The sequence below is a fragment of the Rutilus rutilus genome, assembly GCF_951802725.1.
Source record: "Rutilus rutilus genome assembly, chromosome: 18".
In the NCBI taxonomy this organism is placed as follows: domain Eukaryota; kingdom Metazoa; phylum Chordata; class Actinopteri; order Cypriniformes; family Leuciscidae; genus Rutilus; species Rutilus rutilus.
The window spans coordinates 18,233,896-18,257,203 of NC_140231.1; the positions used below are offsets into that span (position 1 = coordinate 18,233,896).

The following is a 23,308-nucleotide window of genomic DNA, read 5'->3' on the forward strand; positions in this document are numbered from 1 at the left end:
CAATCAGGAATTTTTTTTTATTAGTAAAGGGGCATTCTTAATATTCAACATACAATTACAATGAATAAGAAACTCTGAAGGGGAAGATGGGTACAGGAACCTTTTTTCCAAAGGAACTAGCTGCGACTACCCAATAAATGTAACACAAGCTGCTCGTCTTCGGCCAGCGACAGGCCAGTGTCCAGAGGAGCTGCTGTGGACTCCTTCCTGGGCTTCTTCCTGCCCACCTGTGTCTGCTGTACTTCATCATCACCATCATCATCCTCACTGCTGTCGCTGCTGAAACTTCTCTTCCTGCCACCATGGTCTGACGAATCGCTGCGAAGACAAAGATAAAACGAGGGTTAATGTAAAGATGCGAAAAACAGAATAGAAGGGAAAGACCGGCTATATATACAGGGGAGAGTGGGGTAAGATGTGCCAGCGGTGGAAAATGCACACATTCAAATTCAAGTACATTTTCCACATTATGTAAAATGAGTTTTTCCTGGAAGTCTTTGTTATATACACTATCATTCAAAAGTTTGGGGTCAGTAAGATTTTTCAATGTTTTTGAAAGTGTCTTGTGCTCACCATTTTGATCAAAAACAATAATATTTAAAAGACCTGTTTTCTACATTTTTTAAATGTAATTGATTCCTGTGATGGCAAAGTGGAGTTTATTTATTATTTATTTTGTAGATTAAATTGTTTTTAATTTTCAGCAGCCATTACTTCTTTCTTCCGTGTCACATGGTCCTTCAGAAATCATAAAGGATCATCGGAAATCATCTGATTTTGTGCTCAAGAAACATTTTTATTACCAATGTTATTTAACATTAATATTTTTATTATGAATGTTAAAAATGGCTGTGCTGCTTATTATGTTTGTGGAAACCACGCAAAAAAATTTCAGGATTCGTTAAAGAATGAAAAGTTCAAAAGAACAGCATTTATTTGAAAAAGAAATATTTTTAGGTAAAACTTTTTAGGTGTCTTTATTGTTTAACAATTGAATGCCTTCCTTCTGAATAAAAGTATTAATCTCTTAAGAATTTTATAAAAAAAAAAAAAAATCCTACTGACCCCAAAAAAGTTAAAGAAAAAGGTAAAAACTAAAAACATTAAGAACCTACCTTGTCCTTGACATAAAAAAAAAAAAAAAAATGTCAACATTCTAAATATCAAATGTTGCTTGGATGGTTTATGGATTTCTTTGAAAAAGGGTACTGAATTATTGAAATGACCATCAAAGAATGTTCATATTTTTAATTAAAAACGCCTTGCTTTAATAAAAATCAGCTTTTTGAGAAGTCTAATTTTAATGGCTTTACCTTCAAGATTCTGTCTTTTAATTTCAGTTTATAGGAGACATTATATTTGCTTTATATTTTGCTTTACCTCCATCTCCTACTTGCAAACACAAAAGATCCTGTGATGTGCTACTCTTACTTGATCTTTCAAGACAGCCTGATGCGCCACAGTGTTTGTAAAAGCAATAATTTGAGATTGACAATTCCAACCATCAACATGCATCTAGAAGTAAAGGGCTTTTTCAATGTACCGGCTCATGTGGGTGACCTTGATAGCCAATGCAAACAATTGCCAACTTAATTAAATGAGTTAAGGCTAGAATGATGCACTCATGCACATCCAGGGTAACGAATACTATTAAAGTCCTGTCAAGAGACTTTGAGGTGTGAAAAGCAGTCCTCTGGTCTGATTTATAGCATTAATCTATTTTATAAAGGAAATGTTATTGGACTTTCAATAGAGCTGCACAATAAATTGTTAAAAGCGGGCTAAAAGCTGGCGTGCTAATGTGTGCCAGGGCCAGTCGCGTTTCCACTGTCACTTCCGGGGCTTGATCGGGCCTTGTCGGGCCTAACGTCCAGAGTTTTTTGGCCCGCCGAATAACTTGGTCCAAAGCGGGCCATGCAGCTCGGGCTTGAGGAGTGGTTACGAACACAGGCGGAGTTTATCTGAGTCTTGAGACGTCAGTGATTTCATATACAAGCGAACACATTTGCGTATTTGTGCCCGAGTTATGATCTAGTAGGGATCTCATCTAAAGTTGGTTCTGCACAGCTTTTCTACATAATTAAACCGTGAAGAAACCAGGAAGGACGACAGATCAGCACAGAATTTAATTAAGTTAGAGGGTCTTAAATGGTTCTAACTCAATTACATGAGTTAAGACTTGAATTGTGCACTCATGTATATCCAGGACAACTAATATCATTAAAGGCATGTCCAGAGACTGTGCAGAGACCACCTGGAGGTGGGAAAATCTATGCTCTGGTCTATAGCAGTCAGGGTTGTATCTAGCACACATCATTAAGCTGTTAAGGGCTTCTGGTCTTACAGAGTTTTAAATCACAGGATATGTCCAGACAGCTCAATGACTCAGGAATAGGGATGTGCAAAACTATGTCTTCAAAATCGACTAGCTAAATAAAGCACCTCTGGTATATATATAAAAAAAGCAATTATACAAAAAATGCACTATTGGTTTTTAAATATTTCTATATTCAAACTCTATTTAAAAATTATGTAAAAATTTCCATAATTCGTCAACAGTAGATCATTTGCAATCGTCAATCTCTTTCCAGTTCAACCTATAGCATGAGTTTGGTGCGTGGCTACTGTTTCAGGCGGAGCCAGAGGGTGTTTAGCTGGTGTGGGACCATGGCTGATGCGTTACATGGGTAAAGACATTCAACTTCGGTTACAGAAGTGCAAGCCAAATTTTGCTCTGTTTAGACCTTCAAAGATAAAACAGGTCATGAACACAAAGCGAACAGGGCATTGCGATGCAACACGCTACAATGGACACTTCAATGTCATACAGCATCATCATGCACCCATTCAGAAAGACAAATGTTCCAGTTTATATTGTTTACTTTGATGTTTCCAGTGTAGACCGCCTCAAACAGTTGTGGAACATAATGTCAAAAAATGTGCCCGGGGCAGATACGTTGGATGGGTTTATTACAAGCGAGACGCTCGTGTTCGCTCTAGAGAGAGTGTTAGTCTTACTTATGACACATAGCAACACAGCTAAAAGTATCCCTAAAATGTTGGACCGTTTATTGAAAGTGTCCGTAAGAGCTGCACCTGTGATGTTTGAGTCGGTGGAGGGTTGACGCACGAAAGGAGTGCAACTAGTGTCGAGAAACTACATGTGTTACCTTTAAAACCTCGTTATGCCATTTAAGATTTTTCTGAAAAAGAAAAATAACTACTTTCTATTTACACGTATTCCTAAATACATTTTACAGTTCTTCACTCACCTATTTTATTTGCAAATACGAGTGAAATGCTGAGCCCTGTAAATTATGACAGAATTTTTTATTTTGGGTGAACTATCATCAGTTTAGGAACACTGTACATTCGTTTAATTTCGTTTAATTATTCGTGCAGTCCTAGTTGTTGGATCCCCTCCTGTGATCTGTTAACTGCTGTGACAGGATCAATGAGTCAGTCAGTTAAACTTGAGAATGAATAACTGAGAAGAGAGTCGTAAATGAAAGACCAGATCAACTGATTCATTTACAAACATTGATGCTTTTCACATGAACCTTCTTCATAAACTGACCAATCATTTATTTCATTGTAACTCAGCATTCATTGAGTTGCACTCTCCCTTTAAGAAATATTCCCAAAGACTTGTACAGCATCATGCTATTCTGGATGCAAAGTGCTGGCAGGGGCAGAGGTGAGACAGGGCCAATAAGATCCCATTAGATTTATGGCAGGGGGGTATCTGTCAAGACAGCAAAGCAGGAAGACAGGAACCGCAACAGGAAAGAGCTCAGGGTTAGTGATGCCTCTGGCTCCAGTCCCGAACAACAGCCTTCGATATGACGGAAAAGAAAGTGGTTGAGTGAGCCAAAGGAAGAGGAAGAGAGAGAGATTTATCAGATTTACAGCGCCGGAGCCTCTCTTGCATTCGGTAAGTGTAGCCATGCAGTAAACACCCCGCACCAAGTCATTAATCAGAGCCACTGCTCCTGTCTATGCTGTATCACCTGCACCGCTACACCAAGAGTGTTTGTGTGTGTCGGCGAGCGTCCTAATGTGCGTACATGAATGACAGAAAAACAGAGACATAAAGGTGCAGGCCGACAGATGGAAAGATCGACGCCAAAGGAGAACAGAGGACGTGATCAGGCTTTACAAAAGAGACAAAAAGCGAGCGTTAGAAACAAAGGGTGAGAGTGCCAAAAAAATACATAACGTATGGTCCTACCTCTCACTTTAAATCTGGATGTAATTATGCATTTTATAGATTATCTACAGACAACTAAAGGATTAGTGCTTAATGCTGCCATGGGGAAAATGAATCATCATGATTCATTTTCCCCTATAGAGGGATTCCTCCTCTGAGAGGCAATTCTGCAACGGACCCCAGTACAAAAAGAACACCGGATCAGCATGCCTGAGCCTAATCGAATGCTACAAACTCAATACAAGCAGAGAGAGCTGAGAAAGCCGAGGCGGTAATTAAGTATCAGAAGAATCAATTCCTCATTTCGGAATAATTACGGCCTCGTGATGTGGTGTCAGACTGATTGGCTTGATTTACCAGTGTAATGGTTTATCCACTAACACAAAGCACTGCGTACCCTTCGCAATGCAGTGATGATGGGAAAATATGATATTTGGTTCCACTCTCAAATATAGGGATTCAATTTGAAGCTGTACACAATTAGAAACTTCATATTTTAGAGGATCAATATCAGTTAGGCCATGTCCTGTGCCTTTTTAGTGCTCCAAGCTTTCCACAAAAAACTCAATCGGCTTTCATTGAGATGAATTTCAGAGCTTTAAAATGCAGCACGACCTTTGAAAATGATGAAAGTCATTCATGTTGTTCACAAAAGCTTCATTCTTACCCATCTTCCTTGGAGGAGGCCTCAGATTCACACACTTTGTCTGGGTCAGGAAGGGTGCTGGGATCAAATTCTTCATCAGCACCTGACAGATACGCTACCACCTCTTCATCCTCATCCTCATCCTCGTCATCAGGAGGAGCAGCAGCAGCTGCTTTGGTTTTCTCCTGTGTAACAGAGTAAATTTGTCAATTTCATACTGTTTTTTTTCAGATTTATACTTATACTCTGTATTTATACTTATTATGTGGTATATTACATGATATCTTTTGCAATTAATATTTTCTTTCACATTCACACTTTTGGGATTTAGCCTGATTACCCTTGTGATTTAATTTTAGAAATCAGTGCTTAATATAGGTTTAATCAGGGTCAAAAATGTTTTGGGATCCCATTTGTAGTCAAAAATGCATGTTGCCATTTTGCATTTTTAGCATAAATACCGATGCGCCCTGATGCATGCTCAAGGATAGCCTACTCGCCTACAAAAAACAAAAAAACTGTGCAAAAAAAACCAACAAAAAAACAGCACATCAGTCAAAAAATTTTTTTTTTTTTTACTTTTAGAGGTACCAACAGCTTGTCACTGGAGCATTACATTAAAGGGACAATTTATCTGCCCCTAAAAGGTGCATGATATCGGCTTTAGAGAGTAGACTACTATGATAGGTACATTTAGAGATAAGTTACAAAGTTGTCCCTTTAACGGTACTGCCCCAGTGATAAGCCGTTGTACTCCTAAAGGTAGAATTTTTGCACATATTTTCTGAGAGCGTATTCGAGTCCAGCTGAGCAACTGCCTTTGAGATAAAGGCTAATGCTAATGGATAGATCTCTCCATGTTTTCTAGACCTTCTTGCGGCCATAGGGAGTACTTCTCATCCTCTTCAAGGGACACCTCTCCCTAAATATGTCCACTCTTTGATCATTTAGAACCAAATAGTGTCCATTTCTCTCAGTGGTAGCGGTGAAGGAATCAATTCCAGCTCTGTCTCTGTTCTTTAAAATTTTCAAGAACCTAACAAATCTAACCCCGTGCCGGCAACAACCAGGTTTATTTTCCCATTGGCCTGCTCCACCTTCAGACTGACCTATTGTGCCGACAGGCAAGCTTCTTAAACCTGGCACGGTGTGTCTGACCCTGTTTTCTGACCTTTTCTTCTTTACTTTAGTTTAGGTAAGACAGAAAAACGAATAGCTGTGGCCAGACAGCAATTTCTTCCTTCTTTCTTTCACAAAACCACCATAAATCTACACCCACACTGTATACATTCAAATAAATACAGTACTACGCACATCTAAACAGACCACCTAGATTGGTAGAAACTTTATTTTCTGCGTCAATCTTGTATTGTAAAATGAAGCATACAAATTGAACTGTGGTTGGCCACTTCACATGTCAGTTAGACAATGTCTTCCTGTCCAAGTTGGGTGGCACTTGGACTGAATAATCTACAATGTAGACCAGCCTTTTGCCGTCAAAGTTTTGGTTACAGGGGACTGTGTATCTGTGCTTGGACCTGATAAGGGGTCTGTTCAGGTAGGATACTCAGCATTCAGCAGTGTTTCTGCCTGTACTCTCATCTAATCGTGCGTTGTAAGACCCATTTGAATTCTGCTGACAGACCTGCGCTTTGAACAGACGCGTCTATGTGCACTGAATAACGCCAGAGTATGAGAACAGCCAAAAACGGCTGTTAGTATAAAACTCTCTGGAATAAAGCAAGAACTTCAAACAAAACTAGAGCAGACAAAAAGAAAAGGAAAATTAAAATATACAATAAATAGTATACTACCATTCAATGTCTGAGGTCAAAAAAAGAAAGAAAGAAGTGTATACTTTTATTCAGCAAGGATGCAATTGACCAAAAGTGACAACAAATATATTTATAATGTAACAAATTATTTCCATTTTAAATAAAATGGAAATAAACTTTTGAACTTCCTATTCATCAAAGAAACCTGAAACAAAATATATTGTTTCCACAAAAAAGGCAGCAAAACTGTTTTTAATAGTAATAAGAAATATTACTTGAACATTTTAGAATGATTTCTGAAGGATAATGTGACACTGAAGATTGGAGTAATGGCGAAAAAAAATAATAAAAAAGTAAGTTTCGCCGCTAGAGGTTGCTTATTCAAAACAAATGCGTAGCTTGACGCCGTGAATGAGTGTGGAATCATGGTAGTTGTTGTCTTCCCCTCCACAGCTGATGGATAGGAATCCGACGGTCTCGGGCAGAAATCATGTTCATGGGTGAGCTAAGGTAATTAAGTTTTATTAAGAAATGGTGGTATGAAGCAGGATGTGCTGAGAGCCGTGGGAGCGAATGCTAATGAATGAGATCTGCGAGAAACACAGGTATCTGAGCTTTTATTATGCTTATGCTGCAGTTGGCCACATCCGCTCTTTTCGTTGTGTATGTGGGGTAACGCAGCTCTGTTTTACATTGTTTTGCTTTACATTTGAGTGTGTTGCAAGGTCAAAAAAATATATAACACTGTTCTAGTGGTTTTTGGATATTTAATCTAAAAATCTTTCATATTGGTGCCTTTAATACATTATATATTTAAAATATATTCAGAGAAAACATTTATTTAAAATTGTAATAATATTTCAAATATTACAGATCTTAAGAGTATTTTTAATCAAATAAATGCAGCCTTGGTGAGCAGAAGAATTTTAAAAACATTTCAAAAAAAATTACAGACCCCAAACTTTTGAATGGTAGGCTATATATATAAGCTGTAAATAGTGGATTCATGCATTACATTAATGTTACAAAAATAGAATTCTGAATTATAAAAACATTATTTCGATTTATTTAATATTTATTATTTAATACAAGAGGGATTTCTGGTATGCTGGTTAGACAGATGCTGTCAGAAACATTTTAATATCCAATATTGGCTGGAAAATATATTATATAACCTAAGTCAGTATCAACAAACGAAAAAAAGAAAAAAAAACCTAACATCGGTATATACTGTGTATCTCTAAAATAAATAATATATTCACTACATACATTTCCATGATGTTTTAAAAAATGTATTTAAAAATGTGCTCTTTCTGAAAAAAAATTAAGATATTTTGGAAAGGTAAAACTGATCATTCTGAAGAGAAGTTTTCAGTAAACAGATGGTGTGATATTAATGAATATCTCTGTGATGACTGCGACCGATTGAACAACAAGACTCTGAAAGGTCCATCTATTTCCTCAAACGTCTCGAGCACCAAAAGAAGGAAAACTGACAGGAAATGAAGCAGCACTGCTATCTGTAACAGCGTATGCTGTCAAAAGGGTGATTCAATAGCTCTCTAAATTAATCTGGACTACTCATAACGATGGACAGATCGACCACCAGTCAGGCTGTTAAGTCGAAGGAATGAATGAATGCTAAAAGAGCGCTGAGATTCATTGTTAGGGAGGTGATGAATAGTCTCGAGTTCTTGGACAGTCCGCTGCATTGATCAGATGACAAACGAGAGGAGAGCAGCAGCTGCATTTCCATATGGATGCGCAGAGCTCAATCCCCCAGCGAGGACAGGCAGAGAGAGACGGGACACATGACAGCTGCCAGCCTATGAATTATGGGCTGTCTGCGGGGGGGAAAGGCCAGAGACAGAGGGGCAATCTCTCCCCTATGACTCCCTGTGACATGAATTCCTCATTTCAAATCAGAAACCATTTTATGAGCCTTTGAAATCATCAAAATTGCTTTAAAACCTTAATTCACGTACACAACCAGCACTCATCATTAATATCTAACAAGATGTTACAGCTTTCCGAGATGACTTAGAGATCCGGTTGGCATACCTCTTTTTGCTGTTTGTTTGCTTCCCTCCGAGCTGCTTTCTCCTTCAGTCTTTTGTCCTGTTCAAAATAAGAGATAAAAGAAACAGACTTAATAAAAAGCTGCACTATACTCAGATTTGGTCATGGCACAATCTCATAAACATGTCAAACAGCCAGAGGTGGAGATTATTACAAACGACTCAATTTAACTTTAGTGCTCTGCATTTCTTTTGGAGAGAGATTGAAGAGGACTTGATGTTTGTCTTGTGTCACTTTGTAATATGAAGGGCGTCTGGACTGTCAGACACAACTATACACATTACTAGTGAGTCACAGATGTCTGGGATACGGGAAATATTTAGAGGTTGAGGGTTGAATGGAAATCAGAAAGCTGAGTGTGTAATAAAACCAATGTCAAGCGCATTTCATTGGCTTTTCATTACTTTCGAAATGTCAAATGAGGCTAAATGTGGAAACATATCCATCGGTTCACTTGGATTCATCATTGAACAAATATCAGTGCCACAGCACTAAAGTCAGATACAGCGGTAGTCTGCCATTAAATATGTCTAAATGTTTTGGATAAAATATTAAACTAATACTTTTTAAAGACAGATATCATTAGTTAGATCACTTTTATCAAAACATTTCAAATAATTTCACTACAGATATTAGCATTTTTTGCCATGTTCCTGGGTAAGCTTTTATGGTAATTTTTTTTTAAATTAACTACTACTCAAATTCATTTTCCAACCAGTCAGCCTTTGGTATTTTCTCTTATTTTTACTATGGTATATTTTATTAATAATACAAGTTAAATGATCAAATACATATATAATAATAATAATAATAATAATAATAATAATAATAATAATAATAATAATAATAATAAAGCTGCAAGCAGCAATTATCGGGGCCAAGCACAAAAAGGAACAATGTGACGCAAGCAATAAGCAGTTAAAGATGTTTTTAGATTATTTTAATCAAAATAGCTGAAAAATCACAAATACAAATCACTGTAATATGATTAAATTGCTTATCACTTGACCAATAGGTGGCGCTGTTATCTAATTGTTATGGTGTGGTCAGTGTGAGGTGACCAATATGTAAAGTTTGGTGTCAATATGCCAAATTGTTTCAGCCACAGAATTAGTTTTGCATCATGCCAATAAATTTGATGCATTACTCGAGAACGGACTGGTCTATCGAAAAGCTTTTGATAACTTTTTGCCAACATGTTTTGAAGATAATCTGAGCCAATTTTGGTGAAAATCAGACAAACGGTCTAAGAGTTCGAAAAAGTAGAAATTCAAATTGGCGGACAGCAAGTTCGACCAAATATGCTATAATTGGTCTCACTATTCTCAGCATGACCCAATGAATCTATCAAGTTTCATTAAAATAGGCTAAATTAATAAAAAGTTATTAGCATTTTTGGAAATGTTATAACTTTTGACCACAAGGTCAGGTGGCGATGTCTTAAAACTGAGTAAGCTCAGCTTTTTGGTTTATCAAAAAGCTTTTGATAACTTTTTGCCTACATGGTCTGAAGAGGATCTCATTTGATTTTAATGAAAATCTGAGCAACTGTAAAAACATACGGAGAGCAGCAGCTTTCGTTTCTGCTCTGATAGCCCCAAGAAACTCAGAGTGTGTGTTAGAATCAGGAATGGTGAGAGAACAGGCTTGGTGCTTGGTACTTGGGTCCTCAGCTGACAAATCCCGTCTGGCTAGCGCACTTCCCATTTATGTATTAAATCAGTAGGTGGAGAGTGGGCGGTCTTTTGTGGCTGTGTGAACGCATTTGACCTCATGAGCGTTTCCACCAAGACAGCAATCTGGTCTAATGCGTTTTCACCTCTGGAAGTGGTCAAAAGTGGACAAGCTCAAAACGTTTTAGACTCCGTTTACACCTGTATTAGTGTCTTCCACTTGAGATCCAATCGACCAAAAAGCCTTAATATCAGGTGTAAACAGGTTCTTAGATATGCCATTAATATATATAAAAAAAGTTATACTTAATAAAGTTTAAGCATGAGCTTGACCAGAGCATACCTGAGAAAGCCATAAATAGTTAACTCAATAAATAGGTTAACATCCACCCACAGATCCACAAGAACACTGTGGTACTTTTTCATAAAAAAAAAAAAAGGCAGAAATTTGATTTAAAAAAAAAATATCTTAGGAGATCTAAAGACTAAGCCTACCCTTAAAGTTAGACAAAATTAGACTACCCTTGGAGTTGCTGACACGTCACATATGCAGCAAAACCCATCAGCGGTTTTAAAGGGACAGGAAAAAGTCTAGGCGTTATGTTAGTCTCTGAATATAACAGGGCTCAGTTACAAATGCTATTCTGCTTGAGTAATAAAGACTCCATGAGAGAAGATGAAAAAAACCCCCCAAAAAAACCCAGCATGTCTGATTAATGAGCATGTGCACGTATCTGATGGATTACTGGGTAGCTGCCTCTCAAAGTCTATGACAGCACTATGACTAAATAAATTAGAATGATTGGGCTTTTCACAGGAACTTTCACAGACACACGAAAATGTCTTCTGCGTTCTGCCTCGTATCTTTCAGAGAAAAAAAATCAATAAAAGAGGAGTTTTTACTGTATGCCAGTCTTCATGTCAGCACTTGACAGCACTGGCAGGAGAAATTGGCAGGAGAGACTGGCACCAACATGTTCTTATTTTAGTTTTTGCTTGGCTGAGAAGTGAAAGTAAGAAAGAAATAAAAATGTACTATCCTGGGTTGACATGAACAATAACATCTCTTTTAAAATATTCTGATATTTTAATATTCATGGCCAATTAAAGTCAGTGTAAAATGAGTTTGCAACCCTTTTTAATAACACAATTCCGAAATAGTATATTCGATGAGACAAAATTTCGATGAGACAAAAAAAAAAAAAAAAAAAAAAGCAGCATTACATCTTATTTCACGCTAGGGATGTGCCCAAAGCCTAAATCCAAATTCAGGCATGGAAAATGAATAAACCATTCTACAGAGCCTCTAAAGGGACATCGTTAGGCTTGCTGTGGTAGTCGGTTACAGTACATCAGATTTAACTTATCACGTGAAGATAGTAAGGAGGATTTGGTGCGCAACAGATCCTGAGTGAATTGACAAATATCTTACCGCGTAAAATATCATAAAACCCTAAGTAAGCGTGATCAAGAATTTGAAGTGAAAGCGAATAGCAAGTGTGCATTCAAAAGCGATTTCAATACCCGCATATTGATAGCGGCTCCCTGATGCCTGCAAATGAATTATTACCCAACCATATAATTGCGAGAAAACGCTAAGCACTGAAACATATTTTTCTTTCTATTTCATTTCCATCACCAGTACCTTTAGGGGTTCCGTAGAATGCATTACTTCCTTTCAGAACACAGTATTCGGCTTCAGACTCATCCCCATTTCACACTGACTTTAATATTTGTTTTTTCAATGGATGATTCTTTTGGTTGGCATAGTGCGGAGATTGCAGGAACTTTTTTGTCAGTCAAAGCTCTTTAACATAAAATATAACCAAAATATTTACTTGAAGTACCCCCGGAGATTTGAAGTTTAATATTTGTGTAATTTAACAACACATTTGCATATGCACAGTTCTCTGATTTAGGTTAATGACATGCAGGTAAACAAATACATTTTTTAATTTTTTATTAAGTGTTTTTTTTTTTTTTTTACAAAAAAATAAATAAAAGATATATTTTACTTATACTAAATTTATTATACAAAATTTACTTCCTCAAAATTAATAAATATGTAATCTTTTAGAAAACATTTAATTTTGACTAATTTTATTTTCAAATATTTATTTAACAATATAAATGTTTATGATTTAATTAATTATTTATTTTTAGGACACTAACTTTAGGCTTTAACTGTAATGGAAAAAGGCCAGTCCTCATCTGTGTCCAGTTATATAAATAGATCCCATTATTTTTGTGCGTTCTCATTGAGCAACACACTCCCAGAGATCGATTACAAAAAAAACCTAATAAACTGAAAACTGCATCAGACATAAACCAGGGATGTGCTTCACCGAACTTAACTCTTAACAAGAAAACACTCTCCACTGGAATGTTGCAAATAGTGTAATTTTGCCAGAGAGAAATCCTTTAAAAGCTTGTCCAATACTCAGAACTACAGTAATAAGTCAGAGGCCCAATCTCGAGCACTGATGCCTGGAGCTTGAAGCCACTCTGCCTGCACAGGTATCTCAGTTATTCTCGATCTGCCTGAACCTGCGAGAGCACCAGCCACAGGGCCAGAGTGTCTTTTCGATTGCCCATTGCCCTCAGCTCCTTCAATATTACTTTAATCTGAACACCTGGAGCTGAACACAATGAATTAAAGGCCTCTCTGATACATTTTATTGAAGGAGGAGCCACATGGACTTGGCATGAACCAGGAGGATGGGAAATATTATGGTACAGTTGATCTCACCCTGTGTTTCTCCTGGATCTTACGGCGGTACTCGATCTTGTCAAACTCCTGGTCTTCTCTGCGGAGTCGCTCTTTGGCTGCTTCCACGTTAATGCCAGATATCTCTTCGTCCTCCTCTTCATCTGGTACCATGGTCCTTTGCAGCGGAGGCCACTGCTGCACCTCCTGCACACATGTATCACAGTTCATTTACACTGCGTTTCATGACTATCACTCACATATGAGTTCTGATAATACAAACCTTTCCCTCCTCAGTGAAGATCTTCTTAGTGTTGACCTTTAAGTTTCTTTTATGTATTTTCTTTGCATCTTTGAATTTGGACTCCTTTTGTCTGTTATTCCTGGAATTAGCATCTGAGCCCTAAAGAAAGAAAAAACATGTTTTACATAACCATTAGTAATCATAAAAGCTGTCTTTTCAAACTCCCTGGAGCCAAGATTGAAAACGAGAATTCATAAAGGAGCTCCGAAAGCAGTTCATTCAATCAGGGCATTGACACCCAACACCACTCCACAGACACTATCACTTTTTCCTTTGCAGTCATTAAAGTTGAGTGCTGATGAGATGTGAAAAGGTTCAGATCTTGAAGAAAACCACTTTCCACTTAACTCCTCTGAAAACTCAAAATAGGTACTTGCTCATTTGCATTTCTGCACAAACAGCCTTTAGCCTGATCACATCATTTTGAAGAAGACTATAGACGCAATAGTATATCTATAAAAATTTAAATAAAATCATTTACATGGTTCTGACTAATCAATATATATTGAAAATTGAAAAAAGCTACCAAAAGATGATCATTCAAAGACATTCGATTATTGTGAAAGGAGTAAATTGAAGGGATATAAAGTGTCTTTAAAACTGTAAATATTGTTTTATGTCAATATTTTAATTTATTTTAAAATATTATGCAGTGTTTATATTTTTTAGGGCATGATCAAATCTATTGTGTGCATATATATATATATAGTTGTCACACTAACGTTCAAACATTTGGGGTCAGTACGGTTTTTAATGTAAGATGTTTAAGTCTGTTATTCTCACCTAGGCTGCACTTCTTTAAATAAAAATAAAGTAAAAACAATTCTGTGAAATATACTGTACTGCAGTATTTGATTGTGAAGCCTAAAGACAAATCAGGCAATTTCAACATGACTCACAGGTCCGCGTCTCTCATAAACTTGCCAGGTCTGCACAGGAGTCATGCTGTGTCTCGGAGGCATATTGAGAGAAGTGTTACATAATTTAGCATGTCCTGATATCTACAGACCTACTGAAACAACAAGCTTTGAACGCAAAGTGCACAGAACTTGAATAGAAGCCCTCCTGAATCACAATTCTCAATTCTTTTCCTCTTTTAGAGTCAAGGACTCTTTAAAATATGCCGGTTTACAGCTGAAGTGTATACTTTGTGATTTGGTATGATGCATACAGGAACATCCTGTTAAGATATAATAATGTATTTAGATTTTTCTGCATGGAAAAATGACTATTACTCTATTACATGGCCAAAAGTATGTGGACATTTCCTTCTAAGTAATAGTTTTAGCTATTTCCGTCACAATTAGTACTAACAGGTGCATAAAATCAAGCATACAGTCATGAAATTTATTTTGAAATGGGACCCTTTACTGCTGCCAGTGGGCACAAAGCGCAGACCATCTGAAATGTGGAATAACTGTAATGACACCAGATGTGTGTTTATTTACCTCATCGTCTTGGCTTTCTTCATTGATATTGAACACGTCTTTACGCTTGACAGTCAGCAGGTCCAGATCGTCGTCGTCCTCTTCATTAAAGCCACATAGCAGAGCTGCAGGCTTTAATGTCTCCTCCTCTTCATCCTCCTCCTCTTCTTCTTCCTCAGACTGTGAGGACTGAGACTCAGCTTGTTGTCCTTCGAGTTTGGCTTTGAAGCTCTGCAGCTCATCTTCAGACTCGTGTCCTGCAGCACCGCTGTCGTCCTGCGCCGCTCCGCTCTTTTGCTGCTGGGTCTTACTGAGGAACCGGACCCGTGGTGCCACCGCCAAACCCAATGACCTGACAGTGATGAGATCACACAAAAATGAAATTGAACGATCAAAACGCCTCTTTTTTGGTTCTTTTATGAGAACCAAACTTTTTTTAAACTCTTTTTTCTTTTTTTTAAACCAAGACAGTTTTGGCCAAAAAAACAACCAAAAGTTTATAGGTTTATTTTAGGAGGATTTAATTGCATAACAGTGACACATCACTTTAAAGTACTCATGCGTTTGTTCGAAGTGGACACACGCGCAAACACATTTACACAGAAGACAGCTGGTACTGGGCATTACTTCACAGCATCCACTCACATGGCATATTCTGGGAGTTTGAGCTGGAAAACATCAAAGACATCCTTGTTCTTCATCAGATAGACTGAGCGGAGGTAGGACACGAAACACTGCAGTTGAGAGGAGGGGAAAAAATAGAAGAGGTATTACGGACGATAAAATCTGAAACCTTATCCCTGATAAACACATTAGTGAGAGTGCACAAGCAGGCGTTTCATGGCAGCAATTTGCCCGATTACATTTCACGCTGCTCATCCCTCTATAATAAGCCTCACAAAGCTCAGTCCCGAGCGTGAGGCAGACAATCAGATTATCCTAAAAGCATGGCTCTGCTCTACAGTATAACATCAACCTTCAGTGTTAGAGACGAGGTGTGACAGACTGCACAGGAAGTCAGGTCTCCTCTTTGACCTTACCCTCTGCGCCCGCTCCTTCTGGTCCATCTCCTGCGCCAGGAAGGCTTCCAACTTCTGCTGAACTGACACCAACTTCTCTGGGTTCACTCTGAGAACGCATTAAAACAAATGATTAAGTCAATGGCCTTGTTTACACCAGGTATTACAATCTGTGGTCAAGGCAGGTATATATATATATATATATATATATAAATAAAAAAATGTATATAAAATGTATAATTCTTAAAAAAATAAAACAGTTTTAAAATGTAAAAAATAAAAAGGCTCATTAAAACATTAATTCTTGTATTATTTTATGTTATTTTTATTATATTTTATAGTGTCTGATAATTAAATATATGTAAATGAACAAAGGTAGATAATGTAAAGCACACAAATTGACATCTCAGATACTCAACTACAGTAACAATGACTAATAGCAAACATAAAATCAGGCCGGTGGAGAGTGAGACTGCAGTTTTATTCTCTCAGCAGATATCACTGATCATAATGATCACATGAATTAAGCTGCCATATTTTGTTCTCAGCATGCACATTACTTCCTCCATTCTTCACAAAGACCACGCATTCAGTCTCTGCAAAATGATGATGAACCAGCATCCAGAGAAGAAACAGGTCACATCACACACAAATCTAAACATTTCCAAAGCCCATCTTATTTTCACTGTGCAATCACACAGGAAAGAAGAGCTGCACTCACTGGATTTTGTTAATGGGAACTTTTTTCTCTTGAAGCTGTACAATCATGCCTTTTTCCTCCGAGGGCAACAGGATCAGAAGCGCCTCACCTTCCTCCTTATACCTACAGAGAAATAGACAGTTAAAAGGAATAATTGCACTCAAAACATGTCCTCTTTTCTTTTACACAAAAAACAGATAGTAAGCATTCAGGTTTGGAACAGCATGAGTAAATTATGTCAGATTTTTTATTTTTAGGTGCACTATCCCTTTAAGGTCCCACTGGGTGGTCTGCTGCATTACAGGCCTCTCACACAAAGGTGTCTTTTTTTAAACACTCAGCTCTATGAGTGCTCGTGTTAAAGCTTTCTGCTGAGGGTGGTGATCTATGAAGGGGAGTTACTGAGGATATCGATTCCACACTGAAAAGACAAGTATAGCACAAAAAAAATAGACAGCTTTGGTGGACGGCAGGTGTGTGCTGTCTCGCTCTAAGCGTTGAGAAACTTGACATGTTTCTGTAGCTAGACTGTAGAGCCTAATACTTGCCCTCAAGGTGAAACTAACAAGTCAAGCCAGAGTCTAAAAATGGAACTCAATAGTTGGGCTGGCATTAATCCATCATGAGCAGTGTCAATAGACAATCTGTACAGTGGTTGAATATGAATTGACTTGTATGTAACTTGTATCAGTGCAAGTGTCAGAAAACTGTTTATTTGAGGAATATATAAAACATGCTAGTGTGTTTGTAAGAGCATCAAGGAATAAGAGCACATATAAAAGGACCTATAAATGTCATTTAAAACATTTGAAGAGCAGAATTCAAATTTCAACACTGTTTCCATATATATTGAGAATATGGAAGTGATGAGGAACAGATCAAATCTGCCATCTAGTGTTACAGCTAAAACTCACAGTGCAAATGCAGATTCCTGTTAAGGTTTTTACAACGAGATTTCAAAATACAAGTGAGTACAGAATAAAACAGTTGTATCAGGGTTACCTGGCAGCTCTGCCAACTCTGTGAATGTATGTGTTTGCATCTTCAGGACAGTCAAACTGCAGCACCCAGTTCACAGCAGGGAAGTCTAGGACCAAAAACAAAAAATTTCAAATATGGATGTCAATCAAACTGAATTCTTTGTAGGACATGCGGATTGATGAATACAATTTTAAACAGATATTCAAAAACATTTGCTGAGATTTGTAGTCAATCAACACAATAAATTGACAGCACTAGTTTCAGTCATTTAAACCAATATGGGCAGATGTCCACGGAACAAATTTCCATTACCAAGTCCTCTGGCAGCGATATCTGTGGCAAATAGGACTGCAGAAGTCTTGCGGACAAAGTCATTGTAAACCTCCACCCTCTTCATCTGCTGCTGTTTCCCATGCAAAGCAAGTACGGAGATACCAGGACGTAACCGGCAGAAGACCCGGAACAGATACTGAACCTGAACATAAGGAGAAAAAAACAATACATCTCAAAAGAATTACACTACTACTAACAGAGATTAATAATTACATTACATAACAGAATAACACTAGTATTCATTACGACCATCCTGAAAATAGATTTGGTATTAACCGTTTAAAAAGGAATATAAGTTATAACAGCACACACAATAATTCAACAATGTAACTGAAACACCTGGATTTAGACCATAATATTTTATTAGTATGGTGTAGGGCCTCTTTTTGTGCCCAATACAGCATCAATTCAACTTGGGAAAAGACAGATACAAGTCCTTCACTGTCAGAGAGATTTTGAGCCATTCCTCTTCCAGAACAGCGGCCAGGTCACTATGTGATACTTGTGGAGGAAAACTTTTTTTTGACTTGCTCCTCTAAAATACCCCAAATACCCCTTTTCCACCAAAAAATAACTGGTTCGGAACTAGTGCTGGTTCAAAGTTGGTTCAACTTGCGAATCTTCTCCGAACCTGTTTGTTTTTCCACTGAACTAGAGAGCCCAGCGAACGACGTCGTTACGTCACTGTTTACGTTGCCATACGTCATAGCTTTCCCAGAAACGCTTGCGCGGCTGCGCCAACTTCAAGCATAAACATTTACAATGGCGGACTACATGTTTTTTTTGCAAATGTTTCTCCTGGCTATGCAATCCTTTCTTGGGATTAGAAGACGACGCATAGAACAAATTTGTGCAGCTCGACTGGAATACTACAGACGGAGGTTACGTTTGAGAAAAAGGGTAATTATATAACATGTTTTGATTCTTATTATTGATGTTAGCTCTTGTTGGAAGCAAAAGCAAGGCCGTTAGCTCTAGGGGTAAAAGTGACTATTTAGATCTGGTGACTGAGCAGGCCATGGGAGATGTTCAACTTCACTTTCATCTTCATCAAACCATTCTGTCACAAGTCTTGCTGTGTGTATTGGTGCATTATCATGCTGTTACACAGCACCCCCTTCAGGGTACAATGTCTGAATGGTTCTGTAGTTCTTGGCCATCAAGTACAGTAGGGAATGCAATGATATTGCAGCCCAAACCCTCACTGATCCACCTCTGTGCTTCACTCTGGGCAGCAACAGTCCAGGTGTTAACCTCTTCAGGGCTTCTCCACACCGTAACTCCCACGGATGTGGGAAAGACAGTGGTTTTATTGTATTTTTGATCAAATAAATGCAGCCTTGGTGGGTATAATTGCCTTCTTTCAAAAACATTTAAAACATCTAACCAATCCCTAAACTTTTGAACAGTAGTGTAAGTTATTTTTTAAATTGTATTAAATTTAAACAAATTCCAAAATACAATACTATAACAAATTTACTATGTATTCTATGAGAACATGCACAGTGATGTACTACAGAACAGAAATAGTTTGAGCTCTTACCTCTTTGCAACAGGCAAAGAAGACTATGATCTTCTTCTGAAGGTGACTCCTCAAAAATGAGAAGAGCATGTTGATTTTCTGGTGCAGCTCACACACCACATAGTTCTGTTCCAGAGTTGCAGGAGTACTGCAGAGAAGATTAGTGTACAAGATCTGCATGCCCATTATGTCAAAAAGCCACTGACATTAAGAGCAAGCTGACTGACCCAACTGACAACACAAATGACTATAAAAATCACGATCTTACCTGAACTTGGCCTGCTCATGGACCGACACATACTCTGGGTCCTTCAGGCTCAGTCTGGCCAGATCTTTGACAGACCTGGTCTGAGTGGCGGAGAAGAGAAGGGTCTGTCGTGTTTTCGGGAGGTTTTCAACAATGGCATTGAGTGTGTCAGCGAAACCCATGTCTAGAATCCTGTCGGCTTCATCGAGTACTGCCGTGGAAGAGGATGCATGTCATGTTATTGAAAATAATGGGATGAAAATGAGACCTGCACACATGTACACCACTGTTGAAAAGTTTGGGGTCAGGATGCAGGGAATTGATCGAAAGTGACAGCAGAGACTTTTACATTGATATATAAGATTTCTATTTCAATTAATGCTGTTCTTTTGAACTCTGTACTAGTCAAAGATCATGGAAAAATGCATCAAAGTTTCCACAAAAATATTAAGCAGCACAACTGTTTTCAACATTAATATGAAATGTTTCTTGAGCACAAAATCAGCATATTAGAATGATTTCTGAAGCACAATCATGTGAACGTTTTTTAAATAAATGCAGTTGCTGAGCAGAAGTCTTTCAAAAACATAAAAAAATCGTATCAACCCCAAACGTTTGAACAGAAGTGTATTCACAGCACTATCTAAACATCATCTTACCAAGCATGTGTAGATTTGAAGCATGAAAGGTGGACGTCTCATCCATGTGCTGCAGCAGACGTCCTGGGGTGCAGATAATGATATTTGTGCGATGGATCTTCTCTGATTCACCTTTCAGATCCTGCAGTCATTGACAAATAATAATCAATTATTACACACAAAAAAAAAAAACCTAGACACAAACATGCAAGAACCACGCCAAACACTAAAAACTAGCGAGACACACCTTTCCACCAATTATAAGGCCGGCAGAAAATTCATGGTTCTTGCCGATCTTCCTCAACACCTCAAAGGTCTGATAGGCCAGCTCTCGGGTGGGAGAGATGATGAGAGCGCCGAGGCCGTCATCCGCTGTCCACTGTTCACGATACAAGCACTCCAAAACCTGGAGACAGTATTAAGAGAGGCTTCCAAATTAGGTTTGAATTCTGAGTAACCCTGCAGAATGAAAAGTCTATCATCTTTTACTCATCCTCATGGTTCTCTAAAATGTTCATTACATATTATTTACATAAATATAACATGTTTAATATTATATTGTAAATATTACACTACCGGTCAAAAGTTTGGCATAATTATGTTTTTTGAATGTTTATGAAAGAAGTTTCTTATACCCACCAAGGCCGCATTTATTTGATGAAAAATACAGTAAAAACACTAATATTGCCAAAAATGATTACAACTGCAATATAAGAATGTAATTTATTCCTGTAGTACAAAGTTGAATTTTCAGCATCATTACTCCAGTCTTTAGTGTCACATGATCCTTCAAAAATCATTATTATATGCATATTTAGCGCTCAAGAAACATTATAAACATAAACATGTTAAAAACAGCTGTGCTGCTTAATATTTTTGTGGAAACCGGGATACACTAACACTACCATTCAAAAGATTGGGATATGTTTAAAAAAAAAAAAGAGAATTATTCGGCAAGGACAAATTAAATTGACCAAAACTGAAATTTATTATAAATAAATATGTATTCTTTCTATACAAAGAAAAAAGACATCAGTTTCCACAAAAATATTAAGCAGCAAAACTGTTCAAAATAGACAATATTAAGAACCATTATTAATAACTAAGCATCAAATCAGCATATTAGAATGATTTCTGAAGGATCATGTGACACTGAAGACTGGAGTAACGATGCTGAAAATTCAGCTTTGCCACCACAGAAATAAATGAATTTTTTTTCTGTATTTTTGTTCATATAAAAGCACAAGATAAGTCTTTCAAAAACATTAAAAATAAAATCTTAATTATTCCAAGCTATTGACCGGTATTGTAGATATTTCCAAAAAAAAATAAAAATCTAAAATAACATAAATATTCATATAAACAAATTACCTTTTGGTTAGGTTTATGCGTAGGTTCAGGTTTAGTACCTAGTTATTAATCAGTTATTGCAATTACTGTAATAAGTACATAGTATGCACATGGGGAACAGGACTCTAAAATAAAGAGCTACCAAATAATGTTACCAAGTTAAAACTACAACAAACCTCAGACGTGTATTGCTTACCGGGATGAGGAAGGCCAAAGTCTTTCCAGAGCCCGTCTTTGCAGCACCAAGAACATCTTTACCTCGCAAAGCAAAGCCAATAGTCTGCCTCTGAATCTCTGTGGGCTGCCTGTACTGAGCCACAAGAAGACCTAAATGACATCATCAAAATCATTATTAAGGTCAAGAAGACATAATTGAACGTATAAGCATGCAAATAAACAAGATTGCTCACCTTTCAGAGTCTTTTTTGAGAGTGGAAAATCAGAGAACTTAACAGCCTCTTTGGAATTGATCTAGGAACACAGTTACTCATGTTAAAACCTTCACAAGAAAATCAAGTGGCATGTTTTAAGATGGATTGGGTGTATTAGGACCTCAGAAAATATCAAACTGATGCATCAGATCAGATGTGGCATATATAAAATGCAAGATGCAGACCACTGAAACACATCTGAACACTTAACATGCTTAATCAAATCAATCCAAATCCTTGATACGTAAACATTTATAACAGTTATGTATGTGGCCTGTTCTGTCCCAGGACCAGTGACCACTGAAAAAAATATGTTTACGTGAAGACCTGAGCTGAAAGGATGCCTGACCACTGACCAGATACAACTATCAGCAACACTTGAAGCATGTCGTACAATATCCTAAGGACTATTAAGATCTGTGCTTGTCAACATTCCTCTTAAATAGTCCGGTTTACACTGTGACTGATCTGTTTGTCAAGGCAGATGTCACAACAGCCGCACAACAGGTAAATAAACACGTGGCAGCCCCTAGAAACAAGCAATAGACATCAGAAATGCTTCATACTAGCAGCAGATTCATATATCTTACCTCCGAGTATTTTTTAACCAGTCTCTGTATATTTTCTCTCTCCACCTCCCAGTCGCGTTTCTTCCTAGTGGTCTGTTGAGCTCGTTTGACTCTGGTTTTCGTTTTATCGTACTTCTTTTTCCATTTCTCAAAATTCTTTACAGGGTCGTCGGTTACCTTTTTCTTCTCTTTGTTATTTTTCTCACGCATTTTTACTCTATTTCGTAGACTAGGTAGTGTGTGACCGACGTAACAACACGTGAATGTTTACTTCGCGAGATGTTTTGCTCGCGGTGAGCGTTGCTGATTAAGTGAATCAGCGCCATCTAACGACCCGGGGCGGTGAGACACTTATTGATCCATCTCAGAGATGCCCACCTAAACCAGCGAAAATAAGCGCTAACGTTTCAAATAATTCATATTTTACACATTCCATTCTAGTTTAATATTTTATAAATCTACTTATAATCTACTCGAAGAGATCGTGGGATAGAATGTACGTTTTTATTTACGTCATGGGTATCTAATGGTCCACTATATCTCAGAAACAGTTGCTTTTTCATTAAAATGTAAAAAAAGATAATGTTGTATTTGCTACTATAAGTTTTGTGTGAGTGCTGTTCCAAATATCAACAAAAATATAACATTCTGTACATACATATGATATTGAATCATGTAATATTCTTTATCACTAGGG

At 37.5% G+C, this 23,308-nt stretch overlaps 1 protein-coding gene across 1 annotated transcript; it reads right to left on the minus strand.

The window, feature by feature from the left end:
• Window positions 1-3: 3 nt before the first annotated feature.
• Window positions 4-22,946, minus strand: ddx10 (DEAD (Asp-Glu-Ala-Asp) box polypeptide 10). The gene is made up of 18 exons (XM_084388123.1): window positions 22,633-22,946; window positions 22,022-22,082; window positions 21,808-21,938; window positions 20,509-20,667; window positions 20,283-20,403; window positions 19,645-19,834; window positions 19,398-19,524; window positions 17,834-17,996; window positions 17,543-17,627; window positions 16,562-16,663; window positions 15,862-15,949; window positions 15,467-15,555; window positions 14,843-15,173; window positions 13,374-13,493; window positions 13,133-13,297; window positions 8,693-8,749; window positions 4,878-5,041; window positions 4-318 (listed from the first exon to the last, which is right to left on the minus strand). The coding sequence occupies exons 1-18, from the start codon at window positions 22,819-22,821 to the stop codon at window positions 117-119; spliced, it is 2,544 nt and encodes an 847-aa protein (XP_084244249.1). The 5' UTR covers window positions 22,822-22,946; the 3' UTR covers window positions 4-116.
• Window positions 22,947-23,308: the final 362 nt, after the last annotated feature.